General features: G+C 36.2%; 2 protein-coding genes across 4 annotated transcripts in view; both read right to left on the reverse strand.

Moving 5' to 3' along the window:
- Positions 1–2,101, reverse strand: part of frmd5a (FERM domain containing 5a) — a 117,368-nt gene extending 115,267 nt beyond the window's left edge. For both annotated transcript variants that reach the window (XM_084123749.1, XM_084123748.1), the window contains exon 1: positions 1,736–2,101. In XM_084123749.1, the coding sequence (XP_083979875.1) occupies positions 1,736–1,840 (105 nt within the window). In that variant the 5' untranslated portion in view covers positions 1,841–2,101. The remainder of the gene's footprint in view (positions 1–1,735) is intronic.
- Positions 2,102–3,187: 1,086 nt separating this feature from the next.
- malt3 (MALT paracaspase 3) lies at positions 3,188–19,462 on the reverse strand. 2 transcript variants are annotated; one of them, XM_084123969.1, is made up of 15 exons: positions 19,323–19,462; positions 18,227–18,326; positions 18,003–18,124; positions 17,230–17,362; positions 16,836–17,011; positions 16,547–16,643; positions 15,718–15,753; positions 15,283–15,486; positions 13,071–13,248; positions 12,830–12,904; positions 12,606–12,733; positions 8,101–8,250; positions 6,092–6,249; positions 5,385–5,501; positions 3,188–4,199 (listed from the first exon to the last, which is right to left on the reverse strand). In XM_084123969.1, exons 2-15 carry the CDS (start codon positions 18,234–18,236, stop codon positions 3,864–3,866), a joined length of 1,920 nt encoding a protein of 639 aa, XP_083980095.1. In that variant the 5' UTR covers positions 18,237–18,326; positions 19,323–19,462; the 3' UTR covers positions 3,188–3,863. The 2 variants fall into 2 exon arrangements, with proteins under 2 accessions (XP_083980095.1, XP_083980094.1); XM_084123968.1 differs by having other exon boundaries at positions 18,003–18,127.
- Between the last annotated feature and the right edge of the window lie 1,187 nt (positions 19,463–20,649).

Below are 20,649 nucleotides of genomic sequence, written 5' to 3' on the forward strand. Positions count from 1 at the left end.
TGTATTGATACAATCTTTATTGTAAAAAGCTCTATATAAATAAAGGTGACTTGACTTGACATGGATCATTGAGAAAAATCTACTAGCTACAATTGAATAGAGTGAAATAATTGGGTTTGGTTGTTTCCGTATCCCAGTGTTTATGATGTAACCCTCCGTTCATCCCGGAGTAACAGACCTCCCATAATCTGCCGGATTTCACAGACTCCTGTCCAGCCAGTGCTTAGCAGCCAGCCATCCGTGCTGCTTTAATAAACTGCTTGATTTACAAGCGCCCAAGGGGCAGTTTTGGAGACCAAAGCATACATTATTAATGGATGTGTAGTGTTGACATCATGCCAGAATCCATACAACACTTTCCTGCTTATGGAGCAAATCCAATACTATGATAATAAACTGTAAAGGGGACACATGCATTTCACATAAATAGATCCTCTGAAGTCGGTCCTGATGTTTTTACTACAGTCTCAGATACTCAGTCCAGGCATAGCGTGATGCTGATGTACATGCAGAATTTGCTTTCATTGTATCTTTCTTCCTGAATCTGTCATTCTGTAGAAAATCTAAAAAATATACTTTTTGTAAAGAATGATAGACTTTGTTGCCACTTTATATGGAAGGGATATATAAAGAATAAAAAAAGAATAATTATATCCCGTCAGGTCAGAGTTCACTCTTCGGCCAAAACTATAGTTTATAAAGTTATAAATATGGATATTTTTCTTACAAAATGCATTACTTTGCTTCAGAAGGCCTTCATTACCCCCTACGGATTACTTTTATGATGGATGGATGCACTTTTTTTGGGCTTCACAAAAAAAATGGTACCATTCACTCCCATTATAAAGCTTGGACGCCAGATATGTTTTTAATATAACTCCGATTGTGTTTGGCTGAAAGAAGAAAGTCATATACACCTAGGATGGCTTGAGGGAGAGTAAATAATGGGATAGTTTTCATTTTTGGGCGAACTAACCCTTTAAGTGTCTTTAATATTGACATTGTTTGATAAAATGCAGTTATTGTGTGTGAAAATGCGTGAATGTAATTACAGCTGTAATTAATTTCTGTAATTACATCTATAATTACATTTTTGACCCTTCTCTTACACTTTTAACTACCCTTAAACCTAACCATCCCACAAAACCTGTCCCTAAACTTACCTGTATCCCACCTCAATAGCAGCTAAAGTGTTTAGCAATACAACATGAGCATAATAAGTACTGACTGACTGTATACAAAGTAAACAAAGAATATTTTTTCTTATGTAAGTGCACAGTAGTTAAAGACACCTAATATAAAAGTACACTACTCCTTTACACCAAAACATCCCTCAGGACTTTCCCAACCCATCTTGAACCACACATATTTGAGAGTGCCCTTATAGAGCTTATAGAAAAGAAACAGGTCGTTTAAAATACACAAATCTATTTAAATAAACAGACCAGATTCCAGTATAGCAGCAGCAGCACTTCAGTGTGTGGTGTTCTGATTTATGGGAATGCAACACATCATTAACAATAGTCATGAATGATGAGAGCAAAACAAGCCCGAAAACAATCTGTTGTTGTAAGACTTTTTCGATTCAAACGAGCATTGCAGAAGTAACCTGCCGGGTTTAGGGGGGATGCTGCTGGCACCTGCTATTAAACCCACTGCGCACGCTTCTCCCAGCCCGCAACAAAAGGTCTGCTGATCGCTGTTTTTCGGCAGCACCTGTGCTGATGAGACTGACCTGAATTGTGCAGGTATACTCCGTATCATCCAGCAGTCTGACCGTACACAAGTATTCTCGCTCCAGGTTTCTGACGCTGCCACTCATCAGCCGACTCAACATCATCTTCTTCACCGCACGATCGCTGCTCTGCGTCCAGGACCAGAACAAAAAAAAAAGCTCAAGCAATGTCACATCGACCAAACTCTCCGGTCGCCCAGGTGAAACGTGCTAACCGAAGCCGACGGCATCTTTCTCCGATGACATGAACGCCGCGGGTGTTTTATTGTTGGTTATTGCGAACAGGTTCCTCCAGCACGCACGCACGCATCCAGGTCCAGATGAAGTCTGTGGTTACGAGCACGAGCAGACAGTAGCAGAAAGCCCGTCTGTTGACCATTCACCGCTTGATATTTGAGCAAGGGGGCGGGACCAGAGAAGCTGATTGACACTCCTTCTAGCCAATGGTTACGCTCTCAAAATAAGGACTCGTTTGAAATGGACAATGAAAGATTGGGGTGGTGCTGCGTATTTGGAGGTCATTGTTGTCCAATAACATGCTGGACAAAGGTAGTAGTAAGGTTATAAGGAAATACTCTTATTTTTCTGCAGCCATAATCGGTAACACTTTATTTTAATGTGTCCTTATTACACGTATTTACTATAGTAATAACTATAAATTAGGCATAGGCCTACAACTAACCCTAAACAAAACCCGGTAAAACTTTATTTTACAGTGTCCTTGTTACATATGTTACATATACTTATATAACAGTAAATTATGCATATTTACATGCAATTAACCCTCAACCAAAACCTAATCCTACCCTTACCCTAGTAAGTAGGTTGATTGGGACACTTTTTTCCAGTCATCTCAATGGCAAAAGGTGTCCCAATCAACCTGAATTCACCCTACATGTTGTTATTAGTCAGTAGGCTACTTGAATATATAATCACACTGATGACACCTTAAAATAAAGTGTAACCCAAAACCCTAATCCTACCCTAACCCAATAGTAAGTACATGTAGTTAATTACAATTACTTACTCAGTACTTTACACTGTAACAGGGACACATTAAAATAAAGTGTAATCGAATAATTTTCTTCTGTGTTTGGCAGTATGACTCTAGTATGCATCAATAACAAAATCGTAAGTATCGTAAGTAAAGCAAAATCGTAAGTAAAAGTATCTTACGAAATATCGCACAAGATTTTTCTGGCTAAACACTTATCGAAAAGGTATAAATTACAGAATATACTTGTGAATTTTGTGAACTAGAAAAAGAAAATATTTTAATATGTTTAAATATTGTGTTCGTTCAAGTTCCACAATTATTTAGAAAACTATATTGGGAGATATGTGGGGGTTTTGTTATTTTAAAAATGACAGTTTGTCATATGCAACATTTCAAAATGCTCAAATTTCACACATTTTATCAATCAAAACAAACAAAAACACTGAAAACATCTACTTCATAAAGCAACTGCAAATTATTTATTGTAAAATATTTTTATTAATGTGACTATAAGTACAAGTGTCTTATGTATGTGGTCCTGTGGTATTGAATAAATACTGTAGATCATTTTTGTTGCATAAACAATCTATAATTTTATGTATTCTGTTTCTTTTGTTTCATGCAACCTACAATAACATCACTAAATATGAAGTTTGGTTTAACTGAAAATAGAAATGAATTTATGACCTAAATACTTCCTCTATCCCATCACCATGTTTTTCATAAAATATCACAGAAGTATGACTGCATTTTTACACAAATTCTACAAATGAATTAATATTTAATGATTTTAATATCAATATCAATTCCTAGACTGCATTTGAATATGAAATTTGATCACACAGGGAAACTCCAGAAGTAGCATTTTATCGGTTATTTAAGAATATTACACTTGATTTGATTTACAACAATTAGATATAAATATTTCTACATTAGCATGAGAACTTCTTCCTTCTGTTGCTCTCTCTTTCTCTCTCTCTCTCTCTCTCAAACACACACACACACACACACACACACATACACTTTTATCACAATTCATAATTAGTAGGCAAAAAGTAAACAATTAATGTAAGAAAATCCTTTGTTGGATCAAAACAAAGCCTTACTGTGTGTTTGTAAAAAGAAGGAACGTCACATAGTGAATTCATTCGAGTCATTTTCATCATTCTCCTCTGGTTCATTGCTGCTCATGGAGCTGGATTTGGCTGAGCTCTGTAATCGGTTCTCAGCCTTGCGTGTGTAGGGCTGACCAGCTCGAGAATGGCTCTGATGATGAGGCCATCTTATGTTGGGTATGTGGTCCACAGAATGGACGAACGCTTCTTGTCTCCTGTCCACCGGCTTCATCTGATTCATCTTGCAGGAGGCGATGAGAGGTCTGCCTATGTCCAGCTCTTTGCGCTCAGTGAGACGTTCTTTAGTTTGTGTCTGGGTGTAGTGCAATTTCACCTTGATCACCAGAGATCCCTAAAAAGTTTCAGAGAACTTTGATTAAATGGCTTTAAACTATATTTTTGACATCCATATATAACGCATTTTTCTACATCAGTGGTTTCAACAGCAACAATAATATCCCTACAATAAAACATTATTATGATGTGATATGTCATATATATCATATCACATCATATTTGATCATATCATATATTTGATATATATATAAAATATTATATTGCATTATAACATTATATTATAACATATTATATAATGTATTTATGTAATATTATGTATGTTAACACTTTACAATCTTTACAATAAGGTTTAATTTGTTAACATTAGTTAAATACATTAGTTTAAATGAACTAACAATAAACAATAATTCTACAGCATTTATTTATCTAAGTTCATGTACATTTCTACACTTACTAATAAATTTTTTAAATCAAAAGTTGTATCATTAACAATGAAAAATTATATTTGTATTAACTATTAAGGTCAAGTAATGCTGTAGAAATATTATTGCTCATAGTTAGTTCATGTTAACTAATGCATTAATGTTAACAAATCTGACCTTAAGTTTTACATAATGTAATATAATATAATATAATATAATATAATATAACAAATGTTTGGTTTCTCTATGTCCCACCACACAAAATGCATTGTGATATTTTTATTTTAAAAGTGAATAAGCCTTTTTATGTTGCTTTCCTAACTATGCATAATTAAATGCTGGGTTGCATTTTATCATTTGCATATTACATGCTCTCCAGAATATAATATTCAGCAATAAAGACTGCACTGACACTATTGGATGAGAACGATGACGTTACTGTGTTTTACAGAGCTGCTTTATAGCTGAATTGAACCCAGTTCATAATGGACAAAGTTTACACAGTTATTGAACCAAACTGAATTGAACCTGAACAATGACACTATTGTCTTTTTAGAGCTGCTTTACAGTAGGATTGAATTCTGTTTGCATCATTAAATGTATCACTGGGAAGCTGCTTTGAAATAATCTGTACTGTATAAAGCGCTATATAAATAAAAGTGGCTTGACTTGACAGAATAAACGTGACCCATTTTGGGTTTGTGATTGACCAGTTGGCAACCGAGTATTTTTAAACTGAACATGCATTTCATTTCATTTCACAATGTTTTAAAATGCATTTCAGATCTATTTTAAAGAGAAAACCTCCTTAAATGTACCTGGAGTCTTTGAAGGCAACATAATCTGAGGGTGCAGTCAGGAGTTTCACCGATGCTCACCAGGAGAGAGTCCATTTCTTCCGATCTGCCAGATGCTGAGAAAATGTCTTGCATTTGCTAAAAATAAAAATAAAATAAAAACATATCACCATTTAAACTGTAATCAAGCAAACAGACACTATACTGTAGAGCCAGGTAAAGTGACCACCATGCTGTTAATGTACACAAGGAAGTATTAGACTTTTCACCCCTAGAGGTCAGTAGACTCACAGTTTTGTTTTAAAGTCATCCTACTGTTCGTTCTTTCTTTCCGTTGAACTCCTTTAACGCTAGTAAACTTCACATTTGCAGAAGAGCAATAAAAATCAAGTCTCTAATGTTAAATCTTTTGTGCTAATAAAACTGCAACAAAAACCATATCTATTTGTATGTATACATACATACATACATACATACATACATATTATATATATATATATATATAAAAATAAATACTGTAATAGTGTTCAGTGCCATTGCATGCATGAACCTCCATATTATAGTCATACGTTTGGAGGAGTTTAAGAGGCAAATTCAAATACAAAACACAACAGAATCCGCTCACTTTCCTCTTCTGGTCTCCCCCATCCCGACTCTCATATCCTCCTTCTCTAAGCATGTGCATGTGTTTGTGTCAGCAAAAGAGGACATGAAAAGCTGCGACTCACTGGTTGACTCTCAAGAATCAGAGTGCAGTCCTGGGCCACGGCTTTTGTGTTCCTCACTATACCGAACACAACCAGGACGTTGGAAAAAAGGGCAGAGAAACTGAGCTCCACCTGAACACCACAGCGCTTAAAGTCCAGAGATCTTCGGCCAGGAAGAACTGCGGAAAACATCACCATACACATAAATACACAGCAATGCAAACTATATTCATTTACATCATGAGGGAAAAAAAACAGGAAACACACATGACAAAGACCATAAAGTAGATAAGTGTATTATTAAATACAGTATAACTAGTATGTGCCACTACAAAAGTAAGATGTAGTGCTGCTATATTATGACTATTTATAATAAAAGGCCTTGTACACTGCTATTCAAAAGATTAGTAAGATTTTTCTTTTTCTTTAAAGAAATGAATAGTTGTATTCAGCAAGGATGCATTAAATTGATCAAATGTGACGTTATCAAATTTCAAATAAATGTTGTTCTTTGAAACATTCTATTCATCAAAGAAACTTGAAAAAAATGTATCACAGTTTCCACAAAATATTAAGCAGCACAACTGTTTTCAACATTGATAATAATAAGAAATGTTTCTTAAGAATGATTTCTGAAGGATCATGTGACACTGAAGACTGGAGTAATTTGCCATCACAGGAATAAATTACATTTTAACATATATAAAAAATAAATAAATAAATAAATAAAACAGTTTCAATAATAAATTCAACAATATTTCACAAAATTACTGTTTTACTGTATTTTTGATCAAATAAATGCACCCTTGGTGAGCATAAGAGACTTCTTTCAAAATATTTGAAAACTCTCCTGTGGTCAATATAGTAATACTGTATATGCTTGTACATGCAGGCATGAGTAAAGGTGTCAGAATGCATGTTTCATATTTAAATGAGAGCTGTTTAAGCTGTTGAACTTGACAAATAAAAGCTATCACAGTCTAAAGTGAAAAATGGAATCAGTTTAAGTCAGCTCACTGGTGGCAATTCGGCACTTTTTGGGAGGACATCTATTTCCTTTTAATGCAGACACATGGTTATGAATGATCCCTCAGCGGTGCTCTTACCATGAGTCATACATCACGATCTAACCCACAAAAGAGGAAGTCACAAACTGTGATGTTACGGGTGATGGAGCACTTTTGAGTGTAGGCACTGACATAGACACCGACTTCTTTTCCATTGCATTCGAAATCTGCTTTATCATCTCTGATGCTGAATATAGCATTTAAGGTTTCACATCAGGAATCAAAAATAGAAATTTCCTTGATCTTTTTAAATAAAAGAGACCAATGTGTTATGGAAGAATAATGTAGCTTTCAAATAATCAAAACTGATTTGTTAAGAACATTCTTTTAAATGAAGATCTTAAAAGTACAGCAGTAAAACCAGCCCACTGAATTCTTAGTCAAAGAGAGGGTGGAAAATGGTTATGTACCATAAATCTAAAATATTATTTTTGGCACATGAGACCTTTACTCACATTATACACTACCGGTGAAACGTTTGTTTTTTACATATATTTTTGAAAGACGTCTCTTTTGTTCACCAAGGCTGCATTTATTTGATGAAAAAAATACAGTAAAAATTGTAAAATGGCCAAATATTATTACATTTTAAAATATCTGTTTCCTATTTAAATATATTTAAAAATATAATTTAGTCCTGTGATGGTAAAGCAGCCATTAATCCAGGCTTCAGTGTCACATGATCCAGCAGAAATGTCTGTATAAAACAGATAGTGCTGCTTAATATTTTTGTGGAAATCATGATACATTACCACTCAAAAGTTTTCAGTAAGATTAAAAAGAAATAAATAAATACTTTATTAGTATAAGTGGAATTCAGGTAGAAAATAAAGATGTAGGACATAACCCCTTTAATAATGAAGGTTATTTCTGTTGGTTAGTTTACACAAGATACATGTAATAAAAGGACCTCTGATGACAATATGAAGTTGTTTTTAAAAAATAAAATAAAAATCGAAATACCATTAGCCTGTTTCCAACAAGCATCCCGTCGCCGGAGCTCCATGGTGTGTCCGGACGCTTGCACAGGATCGGTCAAGGCCCGTGGCTCCGTCAGAGTGTGCCTGATCTCTACGACCTGCCTTCCACGTACCAGTGGGTCCTTTCCCAGATCTGGAAGAGAACAAAAGCTTTCATTATAAAGCAGAGGATACTTTTTCCTATAAGTAATAAATATATGATCTACACAGTTGCAGTCCCTTTTGCCATGTGATCAGTGGCCATCGTACACTGAAACATGACGCAAACATGACTCGGCAAGTTGCTCAGTGAAACGGGAAGTTAAAAAATGAAGTAAACTAGATTTTCAGCACGTTCTGCTCTCAAATATGAAGAATGGACTAGATGCTGTTTTTGAGTGCAGAAGCACTGTTAAAAAACCGACAGGATTTTACAATTGTAATGTCACAAAATAATGCATACAATTTTACTGTAAAAGCTTGGTCATTTTCTATAGTACCACAACAGAACACTGTAAAACAAAAACATATTGCATTTCATTGTGTGACAAAGTGAAAAATATCTATCACAGTTTCCACAAAAATATTAAGCAACTCTTTTCAACATTAATAATAATAATATATTAAAATAGAAAATTATTTTAAATTGTAGGAATATTTCACAATGTTACTGTTTTGCAACTAACTCTCATTAGAATATTAGTTGAGTATCAGTATACTGTTAGAGGTAGAGTTAGGGTTGGTAGAATAAGGGGTTAGGGTTAGTAGAATAAGTTGACATGTATTTGTAAAGTTACTTCTAGTCAGTAAATGTCTGTTAAAAGAGCATCAAAATAAAGTGTTAGCAGATATTAAGCAGACAGCTACTAATACTCTAATGAGAGTTAGTTGACATGTAGTTGCAAAGTTACTTATAGTCAACAGCAGTGCCGTTTCTAAACTTCTGGGGGCCCTAAGCAAAACTTTGTGATGGGGCCCCTGTCAGTGCGTTCATAAAATCCCCAAAATGACCCCCAAACCCTTAATCTGTTCTTTCAGAGAAGTTTCACGGTCAACAAACAACTGAGTTGAAACACTCAGTAATGCAATAAAAAAATGAAGAAAATTACAAACAGTTTAGCCTATTAAAAAATAGCCTACATATATTGATTAATCAAAATAAAACACACTGATTCTTATTAAAGTTACTAAAGTAATTTAGTGAAAAGCAGTGAATGACTCATATTTCCTTTTTTTGTTTGATTAACATGAAATGGCAGGTTTATTAGGCTGCTGTCACTTTAAGACTAAATGCACAGATCTAATACACTGACACACATTCGATTACTTCCCAACTGTTTAAACCTATGTTCACTTACATTAAGACATAAATGACTCTGTTTAAGTGATAACTCACCAAGATGGACATTTTGACATATTTTTGTGTGTATTTGTCAGTTTAAGCGCACGCCCGAAGCCCAAAGTAGCCTATACTAGTCCGCATTTCGCTTCATCCTGGAGTGCCAGACACAAAGACACCTGGGGAACAGAGTCTCTTTCGCAGCTCAATACGCTTTTAACTCTTTTTTAGTATCGAGCACGTCCAGCAGGAGATTATATATTACGACAGTCAAGTTACACGATTTGATTGATTTGTATGTTACGTAGAAAGGGTGACAGCTCACCGCTTTAAAGGAACGGAACGGAATGCAGCATTGTGTTTTCATAATCGCTGGAAGACTAAATTTAAAAATACAAATAAAAATAAAACAGCCCTAGTCATTAAATCATTATGAGAGCAAGAGGGACCCCTGGTGGTTCGGGGGACCTACGCAACTTGCCTACTTTGCATATAGGGAGGACCGGCACTGGTCAAGTCAAGTCAAGTCAAGTCAAGTGTATTTATATAGCGCTTTTCACAATACAGATTGCATCAAAGCAGCTTCACAGCATTAAACCAACAGAATCAACAGAATCTCTAAAGGGGAACATCAAAAATAAAATGTTACCATTAATTGTACTACTTCTACTGAAGAAAAAAAACCAACTATATCAGTACAGAAACCAGTAGTCAGGAATATACAGTAAATCCACACTGTGTGCTTCACAGTAACCAGTGCCGAAGCATTGATTTATGATCGTTATTGAGGAAGGAAGTCGTCTCGTACTTGTGGGCATGACAAACACAGTGATAATGGCCGTGGGACAGGGTGCAGACAGAGCAACAAGCATACGAGACGAAGCGGGGGGTAAGTGGGGCAAACCAGCAGCCGCCCCTAGGTTAAGCGCTCTCAAATTTCCCCCACCTGAGCACAGCAGCCAGAGAATGAGGTCACATGCCTTGGCAGCTACAATATAAAAAGCCAAGAGCTGTTACCAAAGAGACCAATCAAACAACCAAATAAGCCCTGTGCAGGGAGAGAGGGGATTATTTCAACCCTTAAAACATAAATCCATGTTCACATCATGCCGTGGAGGGTACGGATCAAGTAAGGAAACCAATATCTGGCATAAAGTAGATGTCAACCGGTTGTTGCTCTCATAAGTGCTCCAAGTATAAATCCGCTAATGATCAAAAGTACTGAAAGACACTGTGACCTTTTTCACTACATCTCACAATATGGGTGAAGTATGATGTAATATGATAATATCTTCTTGTTATTATAGTGCTTGCACGGAAGCATTGTTTTGCTATTGATCAAACGTTCTGGTTAGTGTTTGATCTGAACTTCTATGACTCATTTAGCTAATTCATCACCTTTTCAAGTTTAATAATTACATTATCGTATCAAGATTGCCCCTATGATGCCCTATGAAAACCATTTTATTTTTTCCCAAATTCTGTTTCATTTTATCCATGTGATCGAGTGGATTTCCATTGAAACTACTGTATTTCACCAAACAATGATAAATATGACCTCACGCACCCTTAGAAGGGCGCTGACTATGTAGGCAGTAGGTAGTAAGGCGGCTCACTAATGCTAGGCTCAGACTACGAGAGTTTTTAATCCTAAACAACTATGAAATCTGGTTGCATCTTGCACATACGGAGAATCTTCACAGATTTTCTTTTCTGAACTCTCAAACATGCACACACTACAAGACTTGAAATTGGGGCGCATCACACACACCACAAGATTAAGATTATCATGCCAGATAGAGTCTCTCATGTGATCTCGTCATAAGTATGCAGCAGATAGTTATTGACGTTTCAACAGCTAATGTTTACTAGCACTAGCTGGTACGTTTAAAACCGAGGCGATTGTGTTAAGTTTTCGAAGACATGTTATACAAGCAGTCGGGTTATTGCCACACTTCCACAAACTGTTCCTCTATCTCCGACGGACCTGTACAGCAGCTTGTTTCGTGGTTGACATGTGAAAAGTTCTATCATTCACTTCTGTCACCTCATAGACTTGTCTCTCATTGGCTATTGTGAAAGCACTGATGTAATCAAAGTCATAATCAACCCGATTTAAAATACTAAAATATCAAACATGGGTAACACTTTATTTTACAGTGTCCTTGTTACACGTTACATGTACTTACCATAGTATTAACATTAAATAATGCATAATTACCTGCAACTAACCCTCAACCAAATCCTAATCCTACCCTAAGTACATGTTGTTAATTAATATTACTCAGTATTTAAATGTATAATTACACTGTAACAATGACACCTTAAAATAAAGTGTAACCCAAACATGTTTGATATTATCAGGGCAGTCCAGATGTGTCTCCAGGCAGATCGGGAGATAACATTTGATTAGTAAACACATCACATTACAAGATCATTTGGAACCAACCAAGATCATGGAAAAGAGTAAATTAAGGATTATTCACCCCTAAAACTCCAGTAGTCCAAGCCTCGCTTAAAGGTGCAGTAAGTGAGTTCTGAGAAATGCTGAAAGTGGATAAGACAAAGAAGCACAACACACTTGTAGCCAATCAGCAGCAGGGGGCGTGTCCACTCATGATGTGGGAGGAGAAAGTGAGCAAGAGGGAGATTTGAAGGAAGACTGTAGAAAGAGAAAAGCTCAGAGGAATATCACTGGAAGAAGAAGGTTTGTGATCAGGCAAGAGCTTTAGGACCCACGCTGATATTAGAAAAGCTTGTCAGCGCTGGAGAGACCTAAGCGGGAAGACCTGAAAACAGACGCAGAGGTTGCGTTGTTTCTGCTCCATACGTGAGTAACATTGGTTTTGCAATGTTTCACAGAACCAGGATATGCTGTTGTTGTAATGTTAGCTATAGAAACAGGACAGTTCTGAGTGTCACAAAGGGCTGATGTGCTGCTGGCGACTAACAACAAACTCGTGCTTGTATACACTCTTGTGTACTGTATGGTCATTTTTTGTTCTTCCTTGTCATCTTTCAATTATTGCTTTGAGGAATGAGACATCCTCTCTTGCAATGCATGTTCGTCCATTTTGGGAACAATGAAGGGAGGTGCGTGTTTGTTTCTCAGAAATCGCGTAATGCACCTTTAAGATTTGTAACAGAAGAGTTCTGGTAGGAGCACTCACCCTCAGAGACCTGCTCCAAGACACGGGTCACCCTCTCTGGCTGTAAGACATGTTTGTTCAGGTACTTGGTGAAGATCCCTGTGCTTTTGCCACCATCCTGGACCTCGAAAGCCTCAGCATCTTCACTCCTGTAGGAGCAAACAGCATGAGTACGCAAGAAGAACGCAATCCGATGTTTTGATTAAGGCTTAGAAGAATTGCCACCTAGTTATGACAGTACTTACGTGGCGTACCCATACACAGTGTTTCCCAGAGGAGCCAAAGGCTTAATTTCAGAGGGAGGACCTTTTTGTTTGTACCTGGAGGATATAAAATAGCAAAAACGTTGAACAGTGTAGCAGTGTGCCAAATTATTATCTTTTAACATTTCCGAAATCATTCCAAGAATCTGGAATTCAAGATACTTTTATTTGCTTTCTGGCAAACAATAAGACGCACAAGTTCATAATGTTTCTACAGGCCTACCATTTCCTGCAGGTGTCCAGGAGAATGACGTTGAGCTGGGCTTTTCTCTCTTGCATACTGAGCATCACTCTCTGTACGCACACACAGTTTTCAGTGCGGTAGGGTCGCGGAGCGTCAATGGCCACCAGGTAATTTCTGCCGGAGTGCTCGTAGCCATGGCCAGCATAGTAAAAAACAGCTGGGGAAGGAGAAAGTGGAGTTTCAATGGCCTATAATATTGTGCAATACATTTATTTCCTTCTCTGATTGAGTTCCTTACTCTTATGTACAACATAACCTTTTATTTTAAATATTACTTAAAAATGAAAATTCTGTCATCATCTACACACCCTCATGGCATTCCAAACCTGTATGGCTTTCTTTGTTCCAAAGGAACACAAAAGAAGAATTTTTGTAGAATATTTGTCACTACATTCGCTTTAATCACAGTGAATATGGACTTGAGATGTCAAGCTCCAAAATTATAAAAATATCAAAGTATGCAAAGTATGTGAGAGCGCAAATCCAAAAAAGCGCTGTTGGAGTGGAAAGTTCTGGCCGTGATTTTTTGACGAATCGCAAATTGAAAAACACAGACGCAGCCGGATCATTTCTCTAATGACCAACGCAATCTACCAAGAGCAGCGCAAAATAGAGTTTTGGGCGTTAAATAATGGCGCAAATACCAGTAAATTGACAAGCGCAAACCTTAGTAAATCACCTTGCATGATTCATTTGAATATCTCCTCTCTTAAATTTTGCATCTGAAAGGGACATTTCTACAAATGCATATGTAAGAAGGTCAGCCGCAAAAATAATTGTGTCCACGACTTTTCAGCGCTAATTCAGTAAATCCTGACAGTAGTTTTTTAACGCATAAAGAAGGTTTGTGCTGGTGCAAGCTGTTAGTATATTTCTTAATGACTGCTTTATGCGAGGACCAAAAAATAAGCCACTGTTTACTGAAGCTCTTGATGCATTCATGAAACAGTCGTTTCAATGAAAAGATACTTCTAAGCTTTTTTCATTAACTCTTTTCATTAACTTTTTAAGTTAATGAAAAAAGCTGAGAGGTCAGGTTCATGAGAGTATACTTTCAATGAAACGATTGTTCCAGTTCACAAAACAAATGACTCATTGATCCGGTTGCGACTGGAGTCAAAGATTATAAGTGACTAACAATATTAACGTCAGCTTGCTCATAACAACATACTTTGGGAGATTTGGAATAGGCCTATATCATATGAGCCAAAATTTACATTTTGTGCTTTACAGAAGAAATGAAAAAAGTCATTCAGGTTTGCCAAGACATGAGGGTGAGTCAATGATGACAGAATCTTGATTTTTGGGTGAACTACATGAAAACTAAACAATTTTACTTGCAGTATTTAATATTTTGATGATGCTGTGAGAGACTGACCATTGCTATTAAATCAGTTATCAGCATTTCATATTGAAATATTGTTATAATCAGAGAAAGAGAATTCAGGGGGGAAAAATGACAGCAGTGAAATCTAACCCACATTCTGTACACAGCAATACAGAGGCATGAATACGTACAGAGTTGACTAATAACTTAACACTTTCCATTTTACTATTTTCATTATGAGGCAGGTTGCAATACGAGTCAAAGAATGAAATCCCTATGTGAGTTAGGTGAATAACCTGTATAAATCTGTTGGCTAGAAACATTATACCACAAGTTTCTGCAGATAAAAGCAGCAGGGCAGACTCCGGCCCACACATTTCTTATCAGCCAATCAACATACTGATGTTGTTCTGAAAAAAGTCCTTTGGCTGAAAGCGCTGTGGTTTTTTTTTTTACCCATGACATTCACTGATACTGTAGCACCGGAAAACAAAGCCTTTTTTTCCACTCAGATGGAACTTCCTCTAACTCGTCACTGAGATGTTTGTTGAGCAACACTAAAATATTTTTCTAATAGAGTGTGTATTGTCCACCATCATCTCAACAATTTCCATCAAAAAACAGGTAGAGGTAATGAGTTGCACTGCTAACCACAGGTTCAAAGTGAGAAATGCAGAAGATTAAAATTAGCGTGGTATTGCAAACTGCAACAATTTTTGTAGCCAGGAACCTGAAACTTTCACCACAAATCAAGTATAAAACCTACATCCTGTGAGAAAAAAATATTTTACAGTTAAAGCAGTCATGAAACACACCAGACATTTCCTAGAGGCTTCTTGAGCAAACCCACAGCATGTGACTCACCATACACTCCAGGGTCCAAGAGCTGCAAGAACTTGTCAATGGCAGCCTGCATTTCCTGAAGGGTGAGATCCAGCAGAGAGACCACTCTGAAGCCAAGCTGTTGCAGAAGATTGGCCAGCTCATGGACATCCATGGTAGGGGCCATCAGACCAGGATGGTGGTTGTAGTTCAGGTTCCCAATCAGTAACGCCACTTTGTCAGTTGCTTAGAGAAAGAATATTACATTAATATATATATATATATATATATATATATATATAAAGTAGTCAACATTTGAAGTGGATCAAAATATATATACTGTGAGAATCCTACATGAAAGACAGAGTTTGTTTTGTGGGGGAAATATTTAAGGTGGGCGTTATGTGTAACACAGGTAAGTACGAAGTCTATTTTTAACCAGACATGAGCTGAAAAAATCTTACATCTGTGACCTACCCATAAGAGTGGCCGTTGGTAGTAGATCTGGAGGCGCTGTGGGGGAAACCAGAGGAAAAAGTTTTGGTGAAAGTTGAAAGAAAATAATAAATGTTACAATTCTACTGGATTTTATCATGAAGCTCATATCTTGTGCTTTTCCACTAGTTTCACAACGGGGAAAAAAACTTTCAGAACACTCACATTATTTGTGTTCCGTAATGTGAGGAGAAAAAGGGAAGCTCTTGAGCTGGTTTCAGTCTAACTTTAGTTGGACTTTCATATATCTAGGGACCTATTTAGACTCAAAATACAGTTCAGTTCCTGATTGTCTTTAACTCCTACCAATTGTGGAAAGTACCAGTAATTTTAAACTATAGTAGAACTACAATGACCACAAAGAATTCATGGCTCAGAGATAGAGAATGGATGGTTTCCTTTATTTAGGCTTTCTAAATTGCTTTTCGGTCTGACAGTGTAAATTAACAAGTGAAATCGAATCATGACGGCAAACAAAGTGAAAAATGCAAATGTTGTTAATTGCCTTTTTCCAGGATTGTCAATTTTAATGCATTAAGTAAGTGCAGTTAATTATTTAAAAAATAATTACATCATGTCCAGTGATAAGTAAAATAAAAAAACTATTTGCAAATACAAAAAAACTCTTTTATTTTTCATGTTTAAATAAACATGGAAATTTTACAAATGTGGCAGCGACGCTGATAAACAACAAAAATAATTCCAGAATGGAAAGTCTTGGACAAACACCATTGCGAAATGGAAGGCTGTGGACTGTAGGCCAATGATAGGCTTGAAATGCTTGACATAAACAGCCATTGGCGGCTCTTACCAATCTCAATCTCAGCTGCTTCAGACCATCTCTCCTCCAGAATATTTGACACAGCGCAGAGGTATGAACCAGCAGTGTCTGCGCTGGCATTTTCTATCTAAACAAAGAAGACCAAATGCAAAACATGAGTATTTTAGGCAGCTTACAACTTCCACAAAGTGTGCCACTGAGTCAATCTTGCCCAAATTTAAAAGCAATGATCTGTGTAACCCGAACCCAACTTGCACATAAGAATGAATCAATATGATAACAAAACAGCTAGAAACAAAGAGCGTTACAGTAGCCTCACCATGAGTGTTTCTGTAGTCTTTTTAGCAAGGATGCAACCGTTTCTGTACCACTGGTAGGCAGGCGCAGGCTTTCCAAAAGCTGTGCATTTGAGAGTGATAGTCTCCCCTGGTTTTACTGTTTGGCTTAATGGTTGAATGACTATATGGGGTTCCCCTCTCCATGAGTGAGAAACACCTAAACACAATGCATCACGTTATCTAACAGATACTACAGTCTTAAAACAGACACATTGAGTAAAATCTTACTAAATAAATCACTGTTAAGTCAATGTCAGTCTCAATATAATGCATATCTGGATGAATAATAACAAGGGGTTCATGGATTTCAGGCCAGATGTTTAATACAGATGCTAATAAAAAAGCTTAATGACAAGACGAGATAATGGAAAGTACCTGGTTCGTCTAGGATTCGCACTTTTACCCAATCTGTGAACTGATAGTTAGAGTACAGGTCGCTCACTCTACAAATATATTTTCCAGATCTCTGGAGAGTGACGGTGAGGTCAGGCTCTGTCCCACCTTCCACCTGAAACGATGAAGCATAATGTTATTTGATACATTTTGGTATATTTTCTTCACAATATTGATAGAAGTATCTATAAATGGAAAAAGTGTTGGGGAAAGTTACTTTTTAAAGTAATGCATTACAATACTGCGTTACTCCCTAAAAAAGTAACTAATTGGTTTACGTTACTTTTTCTCACGTTGGACTTTGGACTTTCAAATTCAATTCAAATTCAACACAAATGTGCTGTTTATCTAAAGTCATTTTGGCTTATTAATGTGGCTGAATTGGATCATCAAATGTCACCAGCACAGACATTGGTTAATAAAGTGAGATTAAATACATAAAGTATATTTGTATTATTTAACATAATTAATAATTCAGGTTTTAGTGATATTCTGAGTTTGCATTTCACTGTTTCTATTCATTTTGAGGAATACTGAATCTGTTTTTGTGCAAGTGAGATGAATAAATGCATGTTCACATTTAGATCTACAATGACCATCATGTTCACACACAACACTTCAGCACTTACTCCTTATTTCTCTAAATTTAAAAGTAATGCGTTACTTTACTCGTTACTTGAAAAAAGTAATCTGATTGCGTAGATCTCATTACTTGTAATGCATTAACCCCAACACTGGATATAAAGTGTACAAACCTCTGACTGTTGTTTATCAAACCACTGATAATTCAATGAACCAGTGCCTAATGCTCGAACACTTAACGTCACCTCATGGTTTGGTGGTACACATACAGACACTGGCTGCTGCAGAATAACAACTTCTGCCCAAAAAATATATAATTGTATAAATATTAGACAGTAGACAAAGGGGCAAACATTATATAATAGTTAGTTACACATAAAAATACTAATATACACACCAGTTATCATGACTGTCTGCGCTACTCTTTAGTGTGGAAGGGCCTAGACCGCAATAGTGTTGCTCTTTTAAGGTAGTCAGTCATGTCAGAATATTACCACCTGTGTAAAAAGAAAACAGAAGTATGAATAGTGCCCATTACAACAAGAGTGGCATTCAAAATCCAAACAATGATTCATGGAGACTGGCTAAGCAATCCAGTGTTTAGAAGTTAACACAGAGTGTCCAAGGATTAAATGTTAAAATAACTAAACCTATTTTGATTTCAACAGTGTTTGTACAGTCAATCCATGCAGAAGTCTTAATAAAGAGAGAGTATGTCAGCCACTTTGAAATGACTAGGTTTATAATCTGTTGTTTTGTAAGTGAATAGAATGCAGAAATGCAGATTAGGTCTTAAAAGTTGTCATTCTGAAAATGTCATTCTTCAGAAAGACACAACTGCTTCAATACAATACAATACAATACCTTAATGCATTAGGAATTACATCAGCTTGTGATTTTTATGTACCGATATACTAATATTTAAGTAATTCTCTGACATGAGACTGGGGCAAGTTGTCACCCTTTTACTAGTAAATTTACTTTTGAAAGTCAATTTCTGTATGCTGTTGTCCAATACTATACCTTGAAGCATAGCTACAAACAAATATTGAATCATTTTTGCTCTGGAAAATAAACCCTATACAGTTCTACAATAGACATGTTGACTTTTTGTAACAGCATCAACCCATTTTTGCCAACAAATTATATTTTTGAAAAATCCTCCTGTACTGAAAGCACAGTTCAACCTTTCAGTTAAAATCTATCTTCATAACATGGATGAATCGTGTCTGAATGAATGTATGTCAGTGTGGTTCACTTGTTTACAGTAGCTACAGGAGAAAAAGGATAATAGGCTATATGGACATATTAGTTTTTTAGCGGAAATAATTCACAAAACGACTTGTTTAAGAGTGTTTTGAACTTTGAACGTTTGACTCAAAACCATTAAAGTTCCTGAGGAATAACCATTTGTAACAACTTCCCTAAAAGTGACAACCAACCCCGGACGGTAACAGCATCTAGTTTGTGGCGTCGTTCGGTGTTAGACTCACCTGTCCTAGTGCTCATTGCAGACTGCGATCACTCTTCCTTCCTAAACCTCCTCATGCAAACAAGCACAGAGCGTCAGCTGTATCGACGTGTGGATATTCAACATGACACTAATATAGTTTGGCTGAAAAATGAATGGTTTCCCGTAATAATGACAGACTGGCCCTCCCACTACCGCTGTGCTCAGTGTAGTTGCGCCCACAAACATCTGCACATTGAGCAGCAGGTACAGTAACCTATATAAAATAAATATATATTTATTTTTTATTGGCGCCATATTGAAAGTAATTAAAAAGCTGGAAAGATGATTGATTATTGATCTGACACATGTGATTGGTTTAAACTTAATTTGGTAGGTTATTTGATTTTACTAGAAATTACATATAGCCTAACTTTTGGTATAGAATAATTGAAGATGTATATTACGTTTTTATTGAATATTTGTATTTCAGGGAAATGTTATATTCATAAATGTATGTGCCTTAAAACAAAGCCATTATTTTCTGTTTTTCCAAAAAAATAAATCTTTAATACATTTAAACTTAAAAAAGACCCTGATATCTGTTGTTTTTGCTTATTAGTGTCATTTTATTTTTTGTGCAGTTGTTGCTGTTCTGTGGATCCCTTTTTGTATTTTATTACCTTGTTGTATTTGTGTTTTTAGCAATCTGATTAAAGGTACACTATATGTAAGTTTTTTTGTTGTTCAAAATGAAAAAAATGCAATAAATCATCGATACTTATTCCAAAACGTGTTTGACCTGTTGGGATGGTTTTCGCGGGAAATTACGTTGCACGTGCGTGTCTCGTCATTTCCGTAAATAGAGAAAAGTTGTTCCATATGTGTGTCAGTGGCATAGGATAGTTGGCACTTTAAAAGTTTGACATTAAACATGCTAAATCTCGAACCTCCCGGGAATCACACAGGAGAGTCTGTTGGCAAAAAGAGAACAAGACACTGATCCATAGAAATTTATTTCATTATTTAATTTATATAGATCATGGAAAGTGACAGAGCATAATACAATGAGAATCAGCATTGGCTTGGCTTTTCGGAGATTGCAAGAACAGAGATTTAAATAATTTTGCCCCTAAGTTTGTTTCACAAATCCCTAATTTGGTCTCCAATTCGAATCCCAAGTAAATTATTTGTGAATTGAGTGTGACTTAATTGTCCATGTGCAACACTGAATTTTACATCTCTATTATTTTATTTGTGAGCATGTGTGTCATCTGTTGTTTGAATGATATGTTTGTGAGAGTGGTTGCTTGACAGCATGTAATCGGAGCCCTTTTATGATTGGAAAATGATGCAATGACACATGACCG

The sequence above is a fragment of the Abramis brama genome (genome assembly GCF_963993115.1).
Source record: "Abramis brama genome assembly, chromosome: 9".
Classification (NCBI taxonomy): Eukaryota; Metazoa; Chordata; class Actinopteri; order Cypriniformes; family Leuciscidae; genus Abramis; species Abramis brama.